Consider the following 23,761-nt stretch of genomic DNA (forward strand, 5'->3'; position numbering starts at 1 on the left):
CATATGCACTCAGATTGCTTTACTGTCAGGGAAATGTTGGGAGTCTGAGGAGTTCATTCAATACTTACACATATTGGTGATGTTTTTATTCATCATTAACAGTAATGTTGGTGTGAGGGTGAGTATGAACCATTAGATTTGATAGTAGATCACATTTGTGTTCATACATAATTACATTTGAATTTGTGTGCACTGTGCTGCATGGCCCTCTGTTTGGCTGAAGCTCTAGTCTATTGAAACACAGGTAAAGAGTGTGGATGGGGGTATTGTAATTGTTACCTTTGCAGAGTAGGTATTCACATTACAAACATGATAGATCACATTGTTTTACTTTGACAGATTCAGATTATCCTAGAGCACCGTCACCTCTTAACAATACACAACCCAGGACAGGAAGGATCTGAGGAACTTGATACAGTCATTCTGAAGGCCCTGGTGAAAGGTAAGGATAGCAAAAATGGAGCCAGCATATATTACCGCCTTCCTAGCAGAGATACAATACAATACAATACAAACAAGAGAAGCAGCATAGCAAGTTGAATATGCCAGACTTACTTAGCACAACAGACAGACACAACTTGGTATGAGTATGAAATATCATACAGCAGTTTCTTAACCATGTTTTCTTCTTGTTGTTTATATTGTATGAATTTCTGTTTTATTGCAGTGTGGTGACTTTCTAAAAGTTTTAGTCATCCCTGTGGTCTGAATATAATTCTCAGAATCCTGTCTACACCTGGTACACCAGAGTGTAACTATTAACCTGTCCCCCTGCAACACTGCCCCCAGTGGAGGATTTGGAGAGCTCTGTTGAGGTCACAGGGTGCTTTCGACTTCTAAGTTTTAAAAAATAACCAGGATGTGACGACTGAACAGAAAATGATAAAAAACAAGAATATATTAGTTAAATTAATTTGAATATTTACCAATACCAGGTTGCTCTTGAATTTCCCTTAACTTAGCAAAACATGTATAAAGTAATTAATATTAAATAATGCATTATAAAATGAAGGGCACAATATAAATAATGGGATGTGCTTGGTATGCATAATTAATTATTTATGGATATGGTGTATGCATTATTTATATCTAGAGCCCCGTGTTTCTCGCAAACACGAAATATCACAAAATACAACATATAAAAAGAACTAAAACGAAATGCAAATAGAAAATGAAAAATCATTATAAATTAAAAATAAAATTACAATTTTAGATTGTTTACACAAAAAATACTTTAAATAAATACTTGCAGTCGTAGTTGTCAAGGCGCCGTTACCATAGACACGGTCTCAAGGGAAACGGAAGCTGTGACTAGCAATTGCACAGATGCATAATTTGGAACGAGTCTTTTTGTTGTATACTACAGCCCAGTGCAATAGGAGTGAAATAGGATCCCTATGGTTTTTGTTTTGTTTTTGTTTTTTTTAATGGATAGATTGCTGTATGTGCAATTATTATGACAGCCGGACAAATAGGGCAGTGTAAAAATATGTATTTTTTATGTTATCTTACTGTATTTTTATAGAGGGCATGGTCAGCATTTACTGTAAATAGGCAGTTAATTAAAGAGTGGAGGACTGTACATTACCGTTACTGCCGCTAGTGAGAAATTATGGTAATTAATTATTTTTCCGTTCGAGGTCTGTTTATATCAAAATGTACAAAAAAAGCAGATAATGTTTAATAAAAAATATGCATGTAGTTAAAACATGATGTATACTATACTAGTATTGATATACATCTATTTGAGTTGTTTTATCAATGTGTATCTGTAATAAAACTAAATTTGTGAAAAATAAAATGAAAAATTATATTAAAATAAATAATAATTTCTATTTATATCTCAATAAATTGTTTGTTTCACCATCCAAGTTTCCGAAATTTCTAAATGATGGCACACACTCACGTTGCTCCACTGTAAAATCAAAATTACCAAGCTTTCACACTGGTCTGTTCTAACCTCAGTGCTTTTTTTTTTTTGTCCCATGAGATTCTGAATCACTAATGCATTGTGGTGCTTCAGACTCTAAAGCGCCACAATGCATTTTTGACCCAGATGCCCTTCCATGGAGATCACTGTGCCTGTGCGCCCATAATCTAGTTTGTTTACTTTTTGCTGTTTAAAACTTTTAAATAGAGGCTCAAGAGCTGCCGTCGAACCTGTGTTTTTTTTTTTTTTAAGATACATATTAACACTCACCTGTAACACGGAGCTCTCTATATATAATTTTTATTCATATAATGCATTTATATATACATTTATACATAAACACTTTAATTGACGACATGCAGGCTTGCTAATCACTGTCATGCAGCCTCTAATCCTCACCTGTGCCTCTGTTGTTCTGGCAGCTTGTAAAAGCCAAAGCCAAGAAGCCCAGGAGTATCTGGACGAGCTGAAGCTGGCTGTAGCCTGGAACAGAGTGGACATTGCCAAGAGTGAGATCTTCAGTGGAGAGGTGGAATGGCGGGTAAGAAACAGACCAATATTATTGTGTGATGCTGCTACAGAAAAAAGCAGAGCTGAAGCGTTCATTCCAGTACAGTGTTGCTGAAATAGTGACATGTTATAATGCTGTGACCTAAGTAAGAAAGGTTAACCCTGCGATGCAATAATGCCTGCTCAGACTGATTACCCTGCACTAATGCAAAATCACAACATTCAAATATATCCTGAATAAACAACTGACTGCCAAGCTACATAGTGTATGTACATCATTTATTGTTTCATCATTAGAATCATTCAACGCATGTTTGTTTTCAGTTATGTATAATCCTTACATCATTTTAAATCTAGCATTTATTAAAATACATTCCTGTAAAGAGATATATTTCAAATCAATACCAATAAATGTCTTATTTAACTAACAAAATAGTTCCCTAAATCTTATCAGTCATGAACTTCCATTGACTATATGGTCTCAAAGATTTCTATTGTCACACTCGTCATCTTTCAGGAAGTGTGTTCTTAGGCTGTTTTGAATTATCAGATTAAAAGATATTTTTTATAAATATGTAAAATATGTGGTTTAGCATTAGAAGATGCAACATAAAGATAAAAATACCTATGGTTTTCTACAGTATGCTGGTGACCACATACATGCCTAACAGCATTGCCTTGAATTTAGGCACATTCACATTATCATTTTGCAATGAGCCTTTGTCAAACAAACACATCACTCTCCCCCTCTCTCTTCCTGCTCTCAAGATTTGGTTCCTACTTTCTAGGAAACTTGGTCTAATGTTCGGTTGTGTATAAAGCTAAGAAATTCCCTGATTTTGTTTATTGTATTTGATTTCCATTATTAATGTCAGGGCTGATAATGTGTACATGGTGTTATACTTTGTTAAATAAATCACCGCCTATTTAATTTCACCTGGAGAGTGACATTGTTCCCACCCCTTCAATGTCTTCTTTCATGTCATTAACCAACCAGTTGCTTTGACCTCTGCTGACATGAAATGACCTAGGAAGTGAAACAGTAACAGGCTTCCTGATAATAAGGCAAGCAAACTGAGATCTTTGTGCAGTTCCAGATCATGTTTTTAAAATGAAAATACTTGTTTGCTATGTGCTTCTCTCACAACTGCATATTTGAGACCTGTACAGCACAACAGGTTTTTTGAAATGATGCAGTTACAACCATTGTAACGAGAATTGCTTGCTCTTACCGAACACTAGTTGCTCTTCTGTGTTCTTCTCGCAGCCTTGTGATCTGGAAGAAGTCATGATGGATGCCTTGGTCAGCAATAAGCCCGATTTTGTGAAGCTTTTCATTGACAACGGGATGAACATGTGCGACTTCCTGACATACAGCAAACTCCAGGACTTGTACTGTGCAATTCCTCCGAAGTGCCTTCTCCACCAACTCCTGCAGAGGAAACACGAGGAGACCAAACTCTCCATATCAGCACGGAATGGCAGCACGGAATGGCAGCATTCCCTGGAGCAGAACCCAAAGTTCACTCTGTATGAGGTCTCCAGAGTGCTCAAAGACTTCCTGCACGATTCCTGCAAAGGATTTTACCAGGAGACCGCCAAGAAAGGAACAATGGTGTGTGCTTTCATGTTATTTATTATACACATTTCCATATCCATATAATCCTTCGCCTTGTTATTAATAACAGTTACCCATGAAATTGGCCAGGGGGTTGTGTTTTCACTTGACACTGGCAGGTAGGAAAATGGTGATAGGAATTTGCCTGAGTTGCATGAAAGTTGTAGGCTGTTACCCAGCTGTGGGGGGCATTTCTGTGCTCTCCACTATAATACATATATTATTCCACTGTTACAGAACACCCTGCAGAAACACGTTACTTTACATTTCTGTATCTCAGCAATATACTTGCTGATCTTATTGCACGTGCACAGAAAAAGGTTAGGTGTAGTGTGGTAGGGTTAGGGTAGGGTTATATCATGCAAAAAATGTACACATTAAGAACATTGTAATTATGCATAATAACACTATAATTATGTGCAAGTGCACGTGTATTTACTAAGTGACTACTATGTAAATGCACAGTAATTAGTGACACTTAATGTAAAGTGTTACCCAAGACTTTTTAAGTGGGCTAATCGGTTGTCTACTGGACTTCAAAAAGCCTACCTTGCTTGAATGCGTGGTGTGTACATTGGTAACATGGCCTTGTTTCGTCTTTATTTTCAGGACAGAGCCGGTATAAGTCGAGTCAGTCATGTGCAAAAGGCCTCACTCAACATGAACCAGAAATGTGAGAATCCGTGGAGGGATCTGTTTCTGTGGGCAGTCCTTCAGAACAGACAGGAAATGGCCAACTACTTCTGGGCTACGGTAAGCCATCTTCATTTTCTGTGCTGGGAGGTGGTTAAGAAATTTAAATTATATTGAAAGTTATTTCATTGTTAGGAATGCATTCTTCTTGTACTTTTTGCAGAGTTTTTTTCTGTATTCATTTTTAGAATCTAAACAGATTGCAAGAAGCATTGATTAAAATCATGAATTTACAGTACAACGGATGTATCCTACATGCATGGGTTTTATTTAAAAATCGGTGAAGAATTGTGTTGCAAACACAAGCTAGCTGAGTGGGATTGCAGCTGTTTCAGCAGATTAAAATGTGTTTGATTTACTGTATGGTGGATACATTTCCATGATATCTATCCAGAAGTCTTGTTTTTTTTTTTAATTTCTTGTGCATGGCAGGGCCCAGAGGCAGTGGCAGCAGCTCTAGCTGGCTGTAAGATCCTGAAAGAGATGGCTCATCTAGAATCAGAGGCTGAGTCTGCTCGGAGCATGAAGGAGGCTAAATATGAACAATTTGCACTGGGTGAGGGAGTCCAGCTGACCTTCACAATGCCACATTATCTCTCTTTATGCTACTATACTAACAGCTCAGGGTGCCGCATTAAACTGTGCACACTCACGTGTCAAAATAAATGTCAGTTAATGTTGCCCATGCTCATCTTGTTTGTATCGTCTTATTAAAGCCAGAAACACATTGGGTGCTCAACAGACAGTCGTCTTGCTTTTTCCACAGTCCCATCCCATTTCTTGAATCTACTTATTGCTTTGGGGCTGATCAATAAACCACAATTTAATTTTTTTTAGAGCATTTTGCAGCACCAGCTGGAATGGGTGACCCACATTTGCTGACCCCAGTTCTAAACATATAAGGAGTTTCTTTTCAGTAATGCTTGTGGTCTGTCATTGCTAGACTTGTTCAGCGAATGCTACACCAACAGTGAGGACAGGGCCTTCGCTTTGCTGGTCAGAAAGACTAAGTCCTGGAATAAAACCACCTGCCTAGACCTGGCAACAGAAGCTGATGCAAAGTCTTTCTTCGCCCATGATGGTGTTCAGGTACAGGGCATTACAGAAACCTTTAGAATACCATTGTATTTGGAGGCTGTGTGGTCCAGTGGTTTAAAGAAACAGGCTTGTAACCAGTTCAAATCCCAGCTCAGCCACTGACTCATTGTGTGACTGAACAAGTCACTTAACCTCCTTGTGTCTTTCAGGTGAGATGTTGTTGTAAGTGACTCTACAGCTGATGAATAGTTCACACACCCTAGTCTTGCTTTGTGACAGTGGTCCACTATAAAAGGCGCTATATAAAGATAATTCTTATATTATTGTGTCAGGGGTCTGCCATAAACTTGCCATGCTGTTAACAGACAATCGATTTATTAGCAATGGCAACACAAGGGATTTGGCATTAGCAGTTTTATACAAAGGTACTAAACTGAAAAGTTAGTTGCCAAAATAACTGTTTAAAAGTACTTAACACCAGTTCTATAACCAGAAAAACATGTGTTATTAAATTAATTTAAGAAGTCATCTTAAATAAGTAATACAATTACTTATTAATAGATTTAAATAATTCTAAGTAATATAATTGTGTTATAATTTGTAGTAGCAGCATTATTAAAGTATTTATTTTATTAGTGGCAGTAAAACAAAATTTTAAGAGTAAAAAATGGTTTGTGTATTGGTTTATACCAAAGTGATACTGTATCATTGACATTAAAGGCACTTTACAGTAATGGACTATTTTCCTGAGTATATAATCATTTCATTTACATTGGTTCAACACAAATTCAAGGGTTAATTTAATCTTTACCCTGCCTGATGCAGTACTGTATACAGTATGTAGTATACAGAGGGTGTCTTTCCATACTATTGTTTATCCAACCCCTACTCAATCCTTATTCCTTCTATGTTCCAGTCTCACTTGACGAAGATGTGGTGGGGAGCCATGAAGTCAGACACCCGGATTTGGAAACTAATGCTCTCATTCTTCTGTCCTCCTCTAATTTACACCAACTTAATAACATTCAGGTACAGAACCAAGCACAAAGTAATTTACATGTCACCGACTCAAATATGGGAAACCTTGCAGTTCACCATCTCTGTATAGAGTCTACCCTGCTAAAGCCATATGTTTAATTAGGTTCCATTGACTTCATAATAAAAAGTCCTTCATTAAGGCCATCTCACTACAGATTACACACCACTACTTACAGTCCCTCACTAGACCAGGAAAACGGCCAGCTGTTTTTAAAAGGGAAAAAAAAGACAAAACTATGTCCACATCACAACAGCATCACACACTGGGTATAATGTTTTAGCGAGGCCCAGGACTGAATGACAGGGAGTGTTCATGGGAAGAAATGAAATATGAACTGGGAGGGAAGGCTCTTATGGTATCTGCTGCTATCACTCCTGGCAGTAGCCCTGTGCCAGGAATAACTCTGTGCCTTATCATGGCGTGTGATTGATTAGCATTTACTGTTCCTTGGTTCTCATTACACTGTATTTGTTCAAGGAGATAACGTTGCTTTGATTAGCTGGCTCACCCCTCTCTGCTTCTCTGGTTGCAGTGAGGATGAGCGTCACACAGTGGGTGGAGTGGAGCAGTTTAAGGAATTCGACAGCCTGGATAGTGAGAAGGCAATGCTGCTCACACAGAGGCAGGACAGGTGAACCTGAAAGCAGCTCTCTCTGTTGTGACCCTGAGAACGCTGTCCTCATGTTAAACCTGGCTTTTCAAAGGAAATAAACAAAATAATCTAATATTTATATGGTATTATTTTAAAAAATGAGGATTTAATGCAAACTACACAATTTAATGAACACCAATTAATTTACTAAGCTATTTGATTAACTAATATGCTTTATTGTTTAATAAAGATTACTAAATATTAAGTAAGAATGTTTTTATTCTGTCCCCTTTTGGTGTTCTTATTGCAATTACTCGAATACTCTCTTTTTTAAATTCATTTTAGTGCATTTTAGTAAGCTAGCTGTTAACAATTTCTTGGAACATATTTTGATTTTCCACTGACACATTGGCGTCTCAGTGCAGCTGTATTCCATTATGTTTTGATCTCCTGTTGAAAGACTGCCATTGTGATATCTTTTCTAGTGACACGATCAAGCCTGAAAAACAGGTAACTGCCAGCAATAACGTCTGCATGAAGTTCCTGTTCACAAGATGGAAGAAGTTCTGGGGTGCCCCGGTCACTGTGTTCATGGGCAATGTCATCATGTACTTTGCATTCCTCTTCCTTTTCACTTACGTCATCTTGGTGGACTTCCAACCACCTCCTCCCTATGGCCCATCCATCCCAGAGATCACCCTCTACTTCTGGGTCTTCACCCTGGTGTTGGAGGAGCTGCGACAGGTCAGACTCTCATATCGTTTCTTTTTCTGAATCTCAGCATATACTGCTAAAGAACATGATTTATTACCTCACCCCTATAATAAGACTGCCATGTAATTAAGATCATATTTTACACTCTCAGTTGGGTTCTATTGACTTCAGAGAAAAGAGCTTCAGTATGGCCAGCTCACAATGGGTTAGGGGTAGAATCACTACTAATTCCAAGTGAAAAAGTTGAAACAATAGTCAGGTAGGTCTAGTCACCATTTATCTAAACAAATAATGCATTTGATCATGTCTGGTGCTCTAAATGCGAGTGTACTGTTTTCAAACACGTTGATGTTTGTGCACTATATTTTAAAACCGCTTGGAATTTTTAAAAACTATTCATGTTCTTAAATGTTACTGTTAATTGACTGAAACTGCACACCACTGTTAGTTCACTACTGCAGTAGCATAAACTTAAAACACATTCAAACACTGGTACATATGGTAACTGTTTTTGCATTAAACATTAACATTTGTGATCTCATTATTGTAGTGCAGTCACTAAACAGGGTTTTCAATAAATGTGCAGTTACCTTTAGATTACCATAAAGAAAATAAAGACGTGCGATTAGTCGACTTTTCTATTCAATTTGCCAACTGCGCTACCCATACAATGGATTCCAGCTTTATTTTTAGAAGTTCCCTACACCCACCTCTGAATTGTGTGGACCAGCCACTGCCTAGCTTTTATTTTTTAATAGTTTTTAAAAAGTTAATGCACAGGTAGAAATCACATAGTGTGCTGTACATACTGTACAATTGCAACATTATACAGGAAACTGCACCATGAACCAGGAAGGTGGGGAGAAGGTTGAACACAAAATAGTCTTTGGTGTGCTTACAGTGTGTATGGGTTAAACAAAAGTCTTGTTGCTTTGGTTTCAGGGTGTTTAATCAGTTAAAACCTAAAGTCAGAAACCCTAATAATACAGCACACATTTTAGCAAAAATAGCAAATTTAAAAGTACTGTGGGAAAAGCAATCTGTCCCACAAGTGTGAAATGGGCTTCTGCAACTGTTGAGACTGGTATGACATTCAGTGTGGGACCGGTATTGACAGCCATCCAGGTTCTGCATTTATAACAGTTACACTTAATACATACATTCTGCTTTTATTGAAATTATTTTGAATCTGTGCATCATTACAGTTCAATTTTTTCTCAGAGTTTCTTTACCGATGAAGACACCAGCCTCATAAAGAAGTTAAAGCTCTATGTGGAAGACAGCTGGAACAAGTGTGACATGGTGGCCATCCTGCTGTTCGTGCTCGGGGTGTCTTGCAGGTTAGACTATTGAATAGCACAATACAGCAGAATTAGAGCTAATGAGCTAAAATTGAAGGAACACAAAAAACTGTGTTTTTTTTACATTATAAAATCTTCTTCTTGTAACATTAAAATGGGGGTTTATTTGATCAGCCTGCAGCTTGCTGGATAAGCCACATCTGGGAACTAAATGTATACATTTTGATCTTATGTGTAAACTTGTTCCTCTTATAGGATGGCACCATCAACGTTTGAAGCAGGCCGTACAGTCCTCTCTCTAGATTTCATGGTGTTTGCTCTCCGGTTGATTCATATCTTCGCCATCCACAAGCAGCTGGGCCCAAAGATTATCATTGTTGAAAGAATGGTAAGTCATCCAGTGCCATCTGCAAACTCCAAGAGCAGCAGTAGTACCTAATCATTTAAGAGACTACTTTTTTTTTTTTTTTTTTTTTTTTTACTATTGTATCCTATTCATAGCAAAGATGGCTGGAAACGAAACTGGGGAAAATCTTTTGGCAAGATTTGACGTGGACGAAAGGAAAATTTTAAAAATAAGTTGGAGTTTTTACAAAACCAAAGAAATTCATGGTTGGGTGTAAAAGGTATATGTTTTGTTATGAAATAACGGTACGTAAAAGGATTGGCTTTTTGAGTGAACCACGGTTGACCCCCCACCCCCCCCCCACCCCCACCCCCACCAAGAGTGCTGTGAATTCATAATAAGCTTACCTGTGCGTAACCTTTCTGAAGGAACATCCACCAAGCATTTGCTTTATTGGGCCAGGTAAAAATAGTTCTCATTTACGACAGTGACCTGGCCAAAAGGCTGAAACTACAGCAGTGACAGCACACAATTAACCATTTGTAACACCACAGAGAAAACATTCGTAACATCACATTCAAAACATCCGTAATATTACAGAGAAAATATTCATAACATCAGACAAAACAGCAGCAGAAATAAGGAAAAATAATAAAATACATCCCATTCTGTGCAGTTAAATTTCTGTTTAGTTTCATATTTAGAAACTAAATTGATTAATTTCAAATATGTATGTAAAAACATTACAGCTATCTGCTGCTGGAAATTCAGTTGAGTATCTGCCAAATTTAGATGAGTATTTAGGAACTGTAATAACCACATCCGATCTTAACTGGTAGATTGAAGAAGACACAGTAAGCAGTAGATCTTCAACTTTGTCAATTATTGTTCTATAAACAAATATATACCAGTGTTGCTAATGTCCTCCTTGCATTCGTGACTGGACAAATGGAGTCTCTGTCAATGGAGAACGCCACAGAACACATGCTGCGTCATCCTACTTTAGTGTAACTGTGGGGAAGGACCTGAAGGGACACGTCTCAAGCAAAGAGAACATTGGAAATGGGTCTGTAATACCTATTACAAATTAGTGGTGTACCAGAGAGCAGATATGTTTGACAGCCCCTTGGTAACCAAGGGTGCTGTCAACTTTGAAGTTCTTAGAATTCACCAGGATGTTATGAGTGAAACAGAAAATTATCTATAAAATCGAAATGAGAAGACGTGTTATTTCCTACCCAAGTTGCTCTGGATAATGAGAATTATTTGAGTCTACCGCTGGCCGGGGCAATGAAAGCTGTTTGTTTGTTTCAGATGAAGGATGTCTTCTTCTTCCTCTTTTTCCTGAGCGTCTGGCTCATTGCCTACGGAGTGGCCACTCAAGCCCTGCTGCACCCCAACGATACGCGGGTCGACTGGATCTTCCGCCGCGTGCTTTACCGGCCCTACCTACATATATTTGGGCAGATCCCACTGGAAGAGATTGATGGTAATAAAAATAAAAACACTTTCATGGTTCATATCGTTTAATTTGAAATTGACTTAGGGCCTAAACAGCAAGGCTCTGCCTGTACATCCCAAATGTACTTAAAGCTGCATCAACCAGTATCTGAGCTGTATAAAAGACAGCTCTTAGTGCCTGTCACTCAGCAACGATTGCACACACTGACACAACAGGGAGCTACCCTGTCACATTAATATCCTGTATCTTTTAAAACAAGGGATTTAGAGAAACTCCCTGCTGGCTGGTATTTGAAAGAGGATTAATTTGTCCAACTTTTTACATATCCACCCAAACTCTGATGCATCCCACAGTTGGATACACGATGGATTACTATATTTTCATTTTGTAATATAATAGCGGGTATAAAGAAAGTTTTCTTGCCTTCCCCTCTCAGGAAGTCTGTTACACCCAAGTCATTTCACCTCAGCATTGTCTTCTGGGTCAAAGAACGGTCCTGGTGTCAATAGGGGAAGCCGCTGGTTGGTTAATGACAGGAAAGAAAGCCCTGAAAGGGTGGGTAAAAGGCTGTAAACAGATATGTATTTAACCATACTAGACATCAAGTTTTCAGAACTGTACATATAGTGATGGAAGTACATGGCAGGTAAGATCCATGGAACTGGCTGCAAAGACTAATCAGACTCCAGACCATTTCTGAAAGTGGCTGCCCAAGTGAAATGTTTAAATAAAATCCTTTTTACTGTTATTCCAGGCGCTCGCATACCAGAGCAAAACTGCACCATCGACCCCATTGAGATAATGAAAGAAACGTTTTCCCCGTGTCCTAACCTATATGCAAACTGGCTGGTCATCCTATTACTGGTCATCTTCCTCCTGGTCACCAATGTGCTGCTCCTCAACCTCCTAATCGCAATGTTCAGGTAAGGACATCAGAAACACCACGATACATCTTTTACAGCCTTTCTACTGACATCACTGACATCAGTACCCAACAGTGCCTTTCCTTCAGCAGTAGTGCATGCAACACAAATAATAAAACTGCATTGGCTTTTAGTATTCCTGAGGGCTACGGAGACCAAATCAGCCAGAACTGTGCTACAACAGCCCCTACTGGCCAGAAAGACACCTGCAGGGCTACCCTTTCACCACCAGTGGGCTGTAGTTTGTGGACATCGTCTGTCAGCAAACTACAGCCCACGGTGGGATATTCGCAATATAAAACAAAAAGGTAATATTGAATAGATACACCTGTAAATAGTTCCAGCAAATGTAACAGTATAGTATATTCAGATAAAACACAAAAACAAAGTATGATTAGATATAAAATAAGTATTTGTATGTACATTTTCATAAACAACTGACATGTGATCTAAAATAAATTTCCAAAGTTGTATTTTAGAACAAAAGTATCAAGCATGGCCTAATGATGCTGAATTCCATTTAGGACAATCAGATGTAATAATAGGATACACATTTGTTTAATTAGGATTTGCTATAATAAAAGCTAGTTTGCAAATGTTTATTAACCCAGCAAGCTGACTATATTGGAGATAGAGAAATTCTCTCACCTTCTCTCTCACATGTTGAGTGCCTGTATGTGACACATTCTCCTCTCTGTCATCACTCTCTTCCAGCTATACCTTCCAGGTTGTTCAGGGAAACGCAGACATCTTCTGGAAGTTCCAGCGCTACAACCTGATAGTGGAGTACTTCAGCAGACCTGCCCTGGCACCGCCCTTCATTATCATCAGCCACATCAACCAGGTTATCTGCAGCATGTTAATGAATGCTGAGCCCAAGCAGGAGCTCTTAGGTTAGTCATTCTTCTAATCATTTCACTATGCAATCCACTCATAACTGGGGAATGAAATTAAAATACCCAGTAAGCAGTGCAGCATTCTCTGGCTTTTCAGAACAACCCTTGTGTTACATGGTGTTCTGGCACACAGCTGAAGCTAATTTGAGACTGTATTATATATGGATTTGTTGCTAGGTAATGTATACCTGTTTTTTTAAGTTTTGTTAGATTTTGCACAATTATTTTGCAACCAAATAACATAAATGCATTGATGTAGTTGAAGATGTAACAATTTGCTGCATTGTACATATGTCTTTAGTTCTCTTTCAAGGACAAAATATAATCATAACCTAATGGGATACAACCTCTTATAGCCCGAATTACCTGAGCACTTACATCAAAGCTGCTCCTTTAAGAGCCCCATATGCGTCGGGTGTCGTCTCTGCCCCAAGGAGACAAATACGAATGACGCATAAGGCTCAGCGCCATTTTGTCTTTCAGCCTGCCTGAGAAGGAGTGAGCTCTGACTTTGTCATAAAAAACAGAGATAAGTTGATAAATTAACTTTTTCTCTCTCATTTCATATTTTGAAATAATTTTGCTTTTTTAGCAAATAATTTTTCTGATAGGTTTCGATAGTCCCCTCCGCGGCTGTGTGCCCTGTGCGAAGCCGGCAGCTCTCCCTGCCCCTTCCCCGGGATACAGTACCTTGTTGTGGCTAAGTTCACACTCTCCCTTGATGCTCGGATCTTTGGGAGTCGATATTAAATTCTTGCAAGCGCCTTATCACACACACACTTATTAAATGTAAATTATATATATATATATATATATATATATATATATATATATATATATATATATATATATATATATATATATGTCTAATCATTTTTCTATTTTCTTTACAGCGTACAGGCTGTTGAACTGGCATGGGGCTTTTCAACCGGAAAATATTCTGAGTGTCTCTATGTCATTACTGTTTGCTTTGTTTTACTGACAATGAAGGCTACTAGAATGTTCTAGTTAGCAGGCTACTGCAGCCCCTATCTGTTTTACAGTGCATGCTTGCAGTTTGCCAAGTTTGCAGTTTTTTCAGCTTTTTAACAGCCAGTACTAGTGACTTGCTCTGCCGATACCAGAGCCTGTACCCTGGTCTGTACCAGAGCTGGTATCAGCCAGTACCAGTTACCTGGTTGGTATCAGAGCCGGTAAGTTACCTGGTCGATACCAGAGCCAGGAACGTTACCAGTGCTCCATTTATGTACACAACAGTTTGCAGCAGCTTACTATCTGTTCCTGTGCATGTACATTGCACGACTGAACTGTTTCTTTCAATCTTGCGCCATGCCTGGGCTTCATCTTTGTGCTGGCTGAAAGAGAAACATTCCTCAGAGAATAAGCACGACAGATGCATCCACTGCCTGGGAAGGGAGCATGTAGAGGGAGCTGTTAAAGACTGAAGCTCTTGCGTATCTTGTGCTCATTTTGCTAAAAGGACAGTGAAAAGCAGGCGGGCCCGCAGTTCTAGGGACTGACATGACTTGCCTCATTTGTCCCCTGCAGTGCTGTCAACAGAGTCCCGACTCCCTGTTACACTGGCAGCTAGGAAACAATCCTCTAGGGGTAGGAGCAGAACTAAGATTCTGCACTCCTCTAAATCCTCCTCTTCTGGCTCAGAGAGCTCCCCCTCTCCTTCTCCAAGGAAGAGGAACAGGAGCCGTTGCAGCAGGCATTCTGGTACTGACCAGGTTTCTGAGCAAATGGAGAAGCTTTTTGAAGCTATGAACCAGCAGCAGTCCCTTTAGACAGAGATGTTGTCTCAGTACCCAGGGATCAGGCACCATCACCTGACCCACAACCAGAGCAGGAGGACGCCATGTCCCTTACTGAATCTGACGGCATGGACACCCAAGAACTAAATTTTCCCGTCCGAAAACGCGGAATGAGATGTCTTGGCTCTCATGGTAAGCCCCTCCCTGTCGAAGGAGCATACCTCCCTTATCAGATGTACTACCACGGCAGGTGCCTTGGGCCACGGAAGATGACCCTAAATGCTCTATACCTGACAGGGTGTCTGCTGCTGTGCGTCAGAGCCCATATCCCCAGTTCTCCTGGATTTTTTGTACAAGGTGCAATCATTCTGGGAGCACGATGCAGATAAGCTGAGCCTTGCCCAGTTTTCACCTGTTGAGGCTTCCATCGTCTCTCTGGTGCAGATGCCTAATCCTAGCATTGCTGCAAAAGGATGTTTCATGTCCTAATAAACAATGCTGTGTCACTGAAATTATGCTGAAAAACTACAGTAGCACACTGGTAGCTTACCAGTCCATGCTTCTACAATCACTGTTCTTGGACCATAGACCCTCACCTTTCAGTTGGACGAGCTGAGCCTGGTCAACAACCACCTGCTCCAGTTGTCTACGTACAATGGCTGCATTGGTGGCGGCAAGGCGGCAACTCTTGCTTGCTCAGGCTCGAGTACCTGGCAAGGACAAGCTGTCATTACTGGATGCACCTGTAACACCAGGGCATACGTTTGGGCCAGCAGTGGATGAGATGCTAAAACGCTCTCACCAAGCTTGAGAGTTTTCCAAGGATTTGGCACACCTCCTCCCCAAGCATAAGCCCCCCGCCCGTAAGCCAGCTAAGCACTGGCAAAACAGGTGTCCTCAGCCACAAAAACAGATTCAGGCTTCTGCAGTCCCTTCCTTGAGTTAATGCGCAGAACCGTATTCACGGTCCCTCCCGACCTGTGAGGGTATTAAGCGAGGACAGAGTTTTTTTGGACAGGTTGACTTGACAGTTCTTTCCCGGGGTCGGGAAGTCGGTCAGTCTGGAAAAAGGTGAGACTCAGTTGAAAGAATGTATTGACATGGAAGGGAAACAATGTAGCAGCAGCAGATTGTAAAGGCAGCTGCATTTGTTTACCAAGGGGTCATGTCTGACAGCATATAAGGGGGACAGAGAATCGTAATCTGTTCCTTCGTTTGGTTATTAGTAAGTGACCTGAAAGGACCTGTATTTGTGTGGTGAATAATCGTGAGCGTTTGTTTTGTTCTGTCTATTGTTGCTTGTAATCACTAGACAGCTAACACATTCCGGAGCTGTCGCCAGAGGCCAACACAAACCTGGGACAGCACTTCACTTGTATCACTTTAAACTGTATTGTACCAAAATCACTAATGATTATAAATGTAAGTAATACACGCCACTGTATTACTTACCAGCATTATTATTTACTGTTTGTTTCGCAGTCAGGCACTGGACAGAAATAAAATAAACAAACCTTTTTCACCTGGATTACAATTCTCTGTTTGTTCTTTGATCACCTGCATCTGCACACTATTAACCACTTTGTCACACAGGCCCTCCTGGATTATTGCTGATCATGCACCACGGACGCCTGGGTTATTACCACCATCAGGGCCGGTTACTCTATGCAGTTTAGGTTCGTCCCCCTTCCCTTTTAGAGCATGATCGCAACTATGGTCACGAACCCTAAAGGCACTGTATTTGTGTCTCAGGAGGTGGCGGCCCTACTGCAGAAACAGACGATTTCAATCGTTCACCCTCTCAGCAAGAGAGAAGGGTTTTACTCCAGGTACTTCCTGGTGCCGAAACAGGATTGCGGCCTCAGACCAATCCTTGACTTCAGACAGCTCAGCCTGAGAATACGAAGGTTCAAGATGCTGACAGTGTGGCAGCTGTTGCAGTCCGTAGGGTCAAGTGATTGGACTACAGTGGACCTCAAGGATGTCTACTTTCACATCCCTATAAGACCCAGCCACAGGAAGTAGTGGTTTGCCTTTCAAGGCACCGCATATGAGTTCAGTGTACTGCCGTTCAACCTCTCTCTAGCTCCTTGCACTTTTTCAGAGTGCATGGATGCTATATTGGTCCCTGTGAGAGTAAAAGGCATCAGAGTGATCATTAATCTGGATAACTGGCTGATACGTGCTGTCACCAGCACAGGCAGTGTTGCACACGGGACTGGTTAGTTATCCCAGTGAACTAGTTGAAAAGCCAGTTAACGCCCTCTCAAAGAGACGTCTATCTCAGCATAAGCCTCAATTCCGGAAGCATTGACAGAATCTAGAGGCTAACTGTCTGCTTGGAGCTGTTTCAGAGCTGTTTACCGACCTACCAGATAGTTCTGGGCCTGATGGCAGCAGCATATCAGATCCTCCCCTTAGCGCTCTTATGCATGCGTCCTCGCCAAGCCTGGTTTAACCACAGGGTCCGATACCCTGTCTTAGAACGCCACACTTACTCAGTGTCTCGTCACTGTATGGAGGCCCTCTCGTGCTGGAAACAACCAGCTTGGGCACAGCTCTAGGCTGATGATAGAGAGATGATGTCTACAGATGCTTCCAACCTAGGTTGGGACGCTGTCTGGAATGGCTTAGGAGTACAGGGATTGTGGGAACCCACATGGGAGGGTCTTCACATAACTGTTTTGGAGTTGCGGGCAGTTCATCTGGCCCTGCAGCAATTTTTACCAGTGGTGCAAGGGAGACATGTGCTGGTATGTACAGACAACTTCACAGTGGTGGCTTATATCAACCACCAGGGGGGTCCCCGGTCTCTCAGTCTCAATCGTGTTGCCCGGCAGCCTTTGGTATGGGCTCACGACCACTTGCTTTCAGTAAAAGTAGTTCACCTGCCAGGGGTGAGGAACTGGGCGGAGGACCTCATCTCCAGAGGGGGGCCCCCCCACAGTTCGGAATGGTGACTTCACTCAGAGGTTGTGAATCTCATCTGGGAGAGGTTCAGGTGTGCACAGATAGATCTCTTTGCGACCCAGGAGTCCACCCATTGTCACCACTAGTATTCCCTAGTGGAGAGCTGTCACTCGCTTGGCATAGAAATGCTGGCCCAGGACTGTGCTCTGTGCTTTCCCACCATTGCCACTGTTTCCACTGTGCATGGAGAAGATCAGGCAAAATTGGGCCCAGGTGCTCTTAGTAGCCCCAAAGTGGCCCAGGAGAACATGGTTCTTGTCACTGGCACAGCTCCTGTTCGGTCAGCCATGGGAGCTGCCAGTCCATCGCGACCTGCTGAGCCAGGCGTGGGGGACTCTGTGGCACCCAGATCCAATAGCTCTACAGCTTTGGGTCTGGCCCCTGCGTGGAGACATTTGAGCTGTTTCGGGTTATCTGACAGTTATTGAGATGCTTGAGGATGCTCCCACTATGGCTTTCAATGGGGTATATTCCTGACATGTCAGTCATGTGAACTGGACCCCACGACTTGTCTCAAGGTAGATAGACTACAAGTTTTGCCTGACCTTTTTGATGAAGGGAAATCTCCCTCCACACTTAAGGTCCACCTGGCAGCTATCTCAGCTTGCCAAATTAAAAGTGACTCTTCCTTGCGGGACAGCTTTTGAAGGGTGCTCAGAGGTTAAGACTCCCTAGAAAGGGCCTTATCCCTCACTGGTGACTTAATGCAGTGCTGGATGTGCTTACAAAACCACCATTTGAGCCTATCTGTCCCAGACATTTGCATTGCTGCAGCATTGGGCCACGCCTACTATTTTTACCAGGTTCTACAAACTGAATGTCATAGATCAGCAGAACCTTGGTTTTGGGACCAGAGTGTTAAGAGCAGCCACTCATTCTGCTTTTTAACACATTTTTTATTATGTTCCACTTTAAGACCTGGGGCAGTTACTCTGTGTTGCCTTGCTGCATATACACTGCATGAAGACTCTCCCTCACTGTGCTGTGGAATATATGCCATGGATCCTCATCGGTCCTCGGCCAGAATGCTAAAGGCAGTTTATCTTCCTTTTTAGCACGTCTGCCAGTGCTGCAAGTCCTTCACTTGCAACGGGTTGGGTATTCTATCCCATTAGGTAATGGTTGCATTTCATACTTATCATAACCCTGGTTCCCTGAAATAGAAATGTAACCATTACCTTCAAGGACGCTGTGTTCGCTCCAACACAGCAGGTCTGAAAAGAAAATGGCGCTGAGCCTTGTGTCATATTTATCTCCTGGGAGTAGAAACGACGTCTGATGCATAAGGGGCGCTTAAAAGCAGCAGCTTTTATATAAGCGCTCATGTAATTTGGGCTATAAATCATATCCCATTAGGTAATGGTTACATTTTTATTTCAGGGAACCAGGGTTATGATAATAACCTACCGTTTCATTAACATGGCTGTTAAATTCAGATTACAAACAGTTATTTTACTGAATTTCTGATTTTTGAAGAGCGAGACTTTCCAGAAGGTCTTGATCAGAAGCTTATGACCTGGGAAACAGTTCAGAAGGAGAACTACCTTGCAAATTTGGAGAAAGAGAAGAGAGAGAGCAGTGAGGAGAGACTGAAGAAAACCTCTCACAAGTACGTACTGCACTGCACCTTTCCCTTTCCAATTACCTGAAATGGGAGTGGGTCTACAGTGTGTGTTACCTTCGTACACACATAAAATTATATGAAAGGGTTATGCTGTGAAAAAAATATTCTTAATAAATAAGTAAAATGTATAATAAATATAGCTGGGTTTCTTGAAGCCCTGAATATAGCAGTTAATTGTGGTCATTACTTGTAGCTGCAGTCAGTTATCCAGCAATTCTTAAGAAATAAAACATTTCATAATTACAACTATAAAAATAATTGTCATCAGGAGATGTTACACTTTGTTTATTGTTGCACAAATGTGTTCTTAATGATTGTTTATTACTGTGACTGAGCTCCTATTTGACAAGTTTAATAAAGTCACCAGCACGCTGTACTTAACTGAGCAAACCTGGGCAATATCTGTAGTGAGGCCAGTATAAAAGTGACCACTAGTGGTGCACTTGGGATGCACACCAGTAATTAATAAAAGACTTTCAATGGGAAATACCTAACAAACACTCAGTTTCAGGGTGAAATAAATAAGCAGTGGTTATAAGTTGTTAGGTATTTCCCATTGAAAGTCTTTTATTAATTACTGGTGTGCATCCCAAGTGCAATAAGTTGTTCTCAGAACTACCTGCCCCACAGGTACAAGTATATTCTGGTGACTGTAATAAACATACCAAATGCCCACAAGTGCAGAAAGAGAAATGCATTGTATTAAGTATTCATTTAATGATAAAATGTTGTTGCTTTTTGAATGTCTAGGGTGGATTCGCTTTTAAAGATTATTGGAGGATTTCAGGAGCAAGAAAAACGACTAGTGACTGTTGAGACGCAGGTGAGGGGGTTACCAATGATACAGCTAGCTCGCATGTAATTTGTGAGGTGCAATAGTCTTACAAGCGCCTAATAACCAAGCATCAACTAATCAGCCCTCTCAAATATGCTATCTTGTCCAGCATGCCTGAAACCAACATGCAACATGGAGATGCAGCCTTTAAGAAGAAACCTGTTCGTTTTTGTTAGGTTAAAGATCTTTGGTTCTCTGCTTTTTTTTTTTTTTTTTTTTTTTTTTTTTTTTTATATACTTTAATAATATGCACAATAGATTAAAGGATTGACCATGTGACCTACACACTGAAGCAAGTTAGTCTGTACATACTGAATTAACAGCTCAACATATGAAATGGATTTTAAAACCTTGGCTAGCACACCTTTAAAAACATGGCCTCAGACAGTGGAACCTCCTGAGGAATGTAACCTGTGCATGTCTTGTTTGTTGTGCTGCAGATGAAGTACTGCAGTGACGTGCTTTCCTGGCTCACAGACTGTTTCACACAGAGCAGCCTCAAGTGTAACAGAGCAGCTCCAAAACACTCAAGTAAGACCCTTCTTGCAGAAAAGTCAATAGGTTATACATTACAAGCACTTTGTGAAGGAGGAAAACTTGGTAAAATGGAGAGCAGACAAAGTATAAGTGAATTCAAGTGCTATTTTCAAAATATGTACATCACATAACAAATGCTGTATAGTGACCAATAAATATTTAGACATCATCTTAGTTCTGGTTAGCTTTGTTGATGATGTAAGCGGAGGTGGAGCTTAATATTTGGTGCCAATGGACAGATAGCAGAGGTCTCATTGAATGCTCCCTGATCTACAGCAATAGCTATCATGATATAATAAAACTTTATACTCCTACTCAACAGAGTGCTGCATAATCACGGAGGCGGCACATGCATGTGTCATGTAGAATGAACCTGTTCTCTTGTAGGTTCCATGGTGAGCGGTTCAAAGAAGCAGCAGAGGTCTATGGCTGAGGAGGAGAGCATTGCCAGAAGGACAGACATTTTGATGACTGACTTGAAGTACATGGATGACTGACTTTGTAATACAAACTAAACAAGGGACCAATGAAACACATTTGCACTGAAGAATTAAAAACACGGGTCAGTTATTAAGAAGTGTAGTAACTAAAAATAAGTGTAGTAACTAAAAATAAACGTAGTTTTAATGTAGTTTTGTGGAAGCCTGCAATTTAACCAACAAACAAGGGTCTGTCAGATGGGATTCTACATACCAGTGATGTCCAGAAAAAAAGCGTTTATTATGGAAGTGGTTTCACCTTTATTGTAACTACAGCACAGTACCAATGGGTACATTTCTGAAAGCTTTTCCCTAACACCACAATCCTCTGTAGGCCCAGTTGTACAATTTGGATTATTTTTAAGCTTTTTTCCATTTTTTATGCAAGCACAATTAAAACCACTTCAGTCTTCAGTATGTTTAGCTTTGTGAGATACATATTATTTAAAAGATAAATATTAAAAGATGATATTGTTGAAAGAGGCGAACAGTGAATTGACTTGATTGGAATGAAGCACAGTCTGTTATCTATCATATCACCCAATGTTTAAAACATAATTCTGTCATTTGTCTCATGGGCTATAACAATGAAAATTTAAAACACGTTTATAATGAACAGTAAGATAATGCATTTATTGCAACATGCATCAGTTTACCAGTTATACTATTAAACAGTTTTCACTAGAGAAATGTAAAATGTTTACTTCAGAAAGATATGCAAAGTTTGTAAATTTATGAGAATGATAAGTAACAGGTTTGATTGTTATTTATTTTTTTATTGAATATTTTATTAATATGAAGATGTACACTAAATACGAGTGTTTGTGAATGGTGCTTCATGTACTGTACAATGTGTCTCCAATTACTGCTCAATATTTTTAGGTTATTATACTCATGGTAATCACAACCCATTTTCAAAAATTCCCCTTTAACATTAGACAGTTTTTATTTTACCAAGCAAATAAATGAAGAGTAACACTTTTTGTTGATAAAGGTCTTCAAATATATAGAGGATAACCTTCATGGAGTACTGTAGTTTAAGGATTGATTGGGTTGCTTACACCCATCTTCATGAGTTCACAGCACTCCTTGAACACTCATGGAGTATTGTGTTTATATAACAATTATGTGTACAAAATACAGCTGAAATCAATGAAGTCCTGTCCTTATATATAGTCCTGCATCTGTTTAGCAGTGTGAAAAAAATATCCATTACATTATAGCGTTGAATAGCGTTGAATATGAAAATGTTACCCAACGTTAGGACTGTTCACAGTATCAGTGCAAATATCAAGATAAGCTTAAGTTACTCACCTGTATGTGTTTCTCTCTCCATGTGATATCTTCATTCATTGACTCTCATGTCACAAGGTCCAAATTAAAAGAGCTTAGCAACTATGGACTGGGTGAGACCCAGTTTTTCCTCTGGCACAGCTGACTGCACTTGCTGTAATTGACTGCTTGTGTTTGTTTTTCAACCAGTAAAGTTAGGTGGCTACCTGGCACTATTCTTTTGGATTTGTCTTGGCAAACAAATGAATCCGTAATGTTATCTGCAAGACTTGGCAGTCACCATAGTGGAAATGTCCGGGTAAATATACAGTAAATGTTTAGTCCAGTAATTTAAATGGCGAACAACATTTACAATGTACAACAATTCCTGCACTTGGCTTTTGAACGTTAAGTTTTTGGGAACCCTGCTACTTACTCTTAAAAATCCCTGAATAAATAATGGCCTCCATTCTTAAAGCTGTTAACCCAGAAAGGAAAAACATGCCCAATGAAGGTACCAAATCAGAAATAAAACAACTCAGACTATTAATTTAGGTTAATCTTGCTGAACTTCAAAAACAGTCAATAATCAATACATTCCACAAGTTTAGTGGCATCCTTAAATGTTATCCAATTACTACCAATGCACAAATGACTGGGCGGGATATTTGTTCTTCGTTTTACCCCAGTAGAATAGTGACGGTCAGGACTGGCACAGCATTGAATTGGAGACCTGTCTTGGCAGTAACCATTGCAAAACCCCATTAGATCTAGCATGAACAGCACCAGAATGCACGATTTACACAAAAAGGGACTTGAAAATCACCAGGATTATTACCGTTTTAAGAGTAAAGAGCTTCACACTCTCTCCTTTACCTTTTCAGGAGGTTCGCAATCATTCTCAGCTATACATATTGTGTAGGCGCCAACACCCTCTAGTGCACACTAATGTACTGTCAGGCAAACTAAAGGAAACTTGTGTCCAAAGTAGCAGATCTCTAGATGGTTCATTACCCTTTAAAAGACAATTTGTCTGATCTAGCAGCTCTTAGGCTCAGTCAGATAACATTGAATAATAAAAAGCACAGTATTAGAGTAATTGCAATTTGTACCACTCAATGTAACTGCAAACATCATAAAAGGTAAGAGGGCAGGTGAAAAAAATATGCAAAGCTACTTGCTCACAGAAAAACAAAGGACCCCGATTCACCTATACATTCTATAT

The 23,761-nt window shown here is 40.1% G+C and overlaps 1 protein-coding gene across 1 annotated transcript in view; it reads left to right on the top strand.

The window, feature by feature from the left end:
- Window positions 1-21,804, top strand: part of LOC121295014 (transient receptor potential cation channel subfamily M member 5-like) — a 67,644-nt gene extending 45,840 nt beyond the window's left edge. The window contains exons 11-28 of the mRNA XM_041219283.1: window positions 340-442; window positions 2,353-2,471; window positions 3,708-4,055; window positions 4,668-4,811; window positions 5,184-5,307; window positions 5,695-5,840; window positions 6,706-6,818; window positions 7,361-7,450; window positions 7,906-8,164; window positions 9,356-9,474; window positions 9,691-9,823; window positions 11,096-11,270; window positions 11,998-12,166; window positions 12,881-13,059; window positions 19,266-19,398; window positions 20,164-20,236; window positions 20,689-20,779; window positions 21,173-21,804. Of these exons, the coding sequence (XP_041075217.1) occupies window positions 340-442; window positions 2,353-2,471; window positions 3,708-4,055; window positions 4,668-4,811; window positions 5,184-5,307; window positions 5,695-5,840; window positions 6,706-6,818; window positions 7,361-7,450; window positions 7,906-8,164; window positions 9,356-9,474; window positions 9,691-9,823; window positions 11,096-11,270; window positions 11,998-12,166; window positions 12,881-13,059; window positions 19,266-19,398; window positions 20,164-20,236; window positions 20,689-20,779; window positions 21,173-21,282 (2,628 nt within the window). The 3' untranslated portion in view covers window positions 21,283-21,804. The remainder of the gene's footprint in view (window positions 1-339; window positions 443-2,352; window positions 2,472-3,707; window positions 4,056-4,667; window positions 4,812-5,183; window positions 5,308-5,694; window positions 5,841-6,705; window positions 6,819-7,360; window positions 7,451-7,905; window positions 8,165-9,355; window positions 9,475-9,690; window positions 9,824-11,095; window positions 11,271-11,997; window positions 12,167-12,880; window positions 13,060-19,265; window positions 19,399-20,163; window positions 20,237-20,688; window positions 20,780-21,172) is intronic.
- The last annotated feature ends 1,957 nt before the right edge of the window (window positions 21,805-23,761 follow it).

This window comes from Polyodon spathula, chromosome 19, assembly GCF_017654505.1.
Source record: "Polyodon spathula isolate WHYD16114869_AA chromosome 19, ASM1765450v1, whole genome shotgun sequence".
Classification (NCBI taxonomy): domain Eukaryota; kingdom Metazoa; phylum Chordata; class Actinopteri; order Acipenseriformes; family Polyodontidae; genus Polyodon; species Polyodon spathula.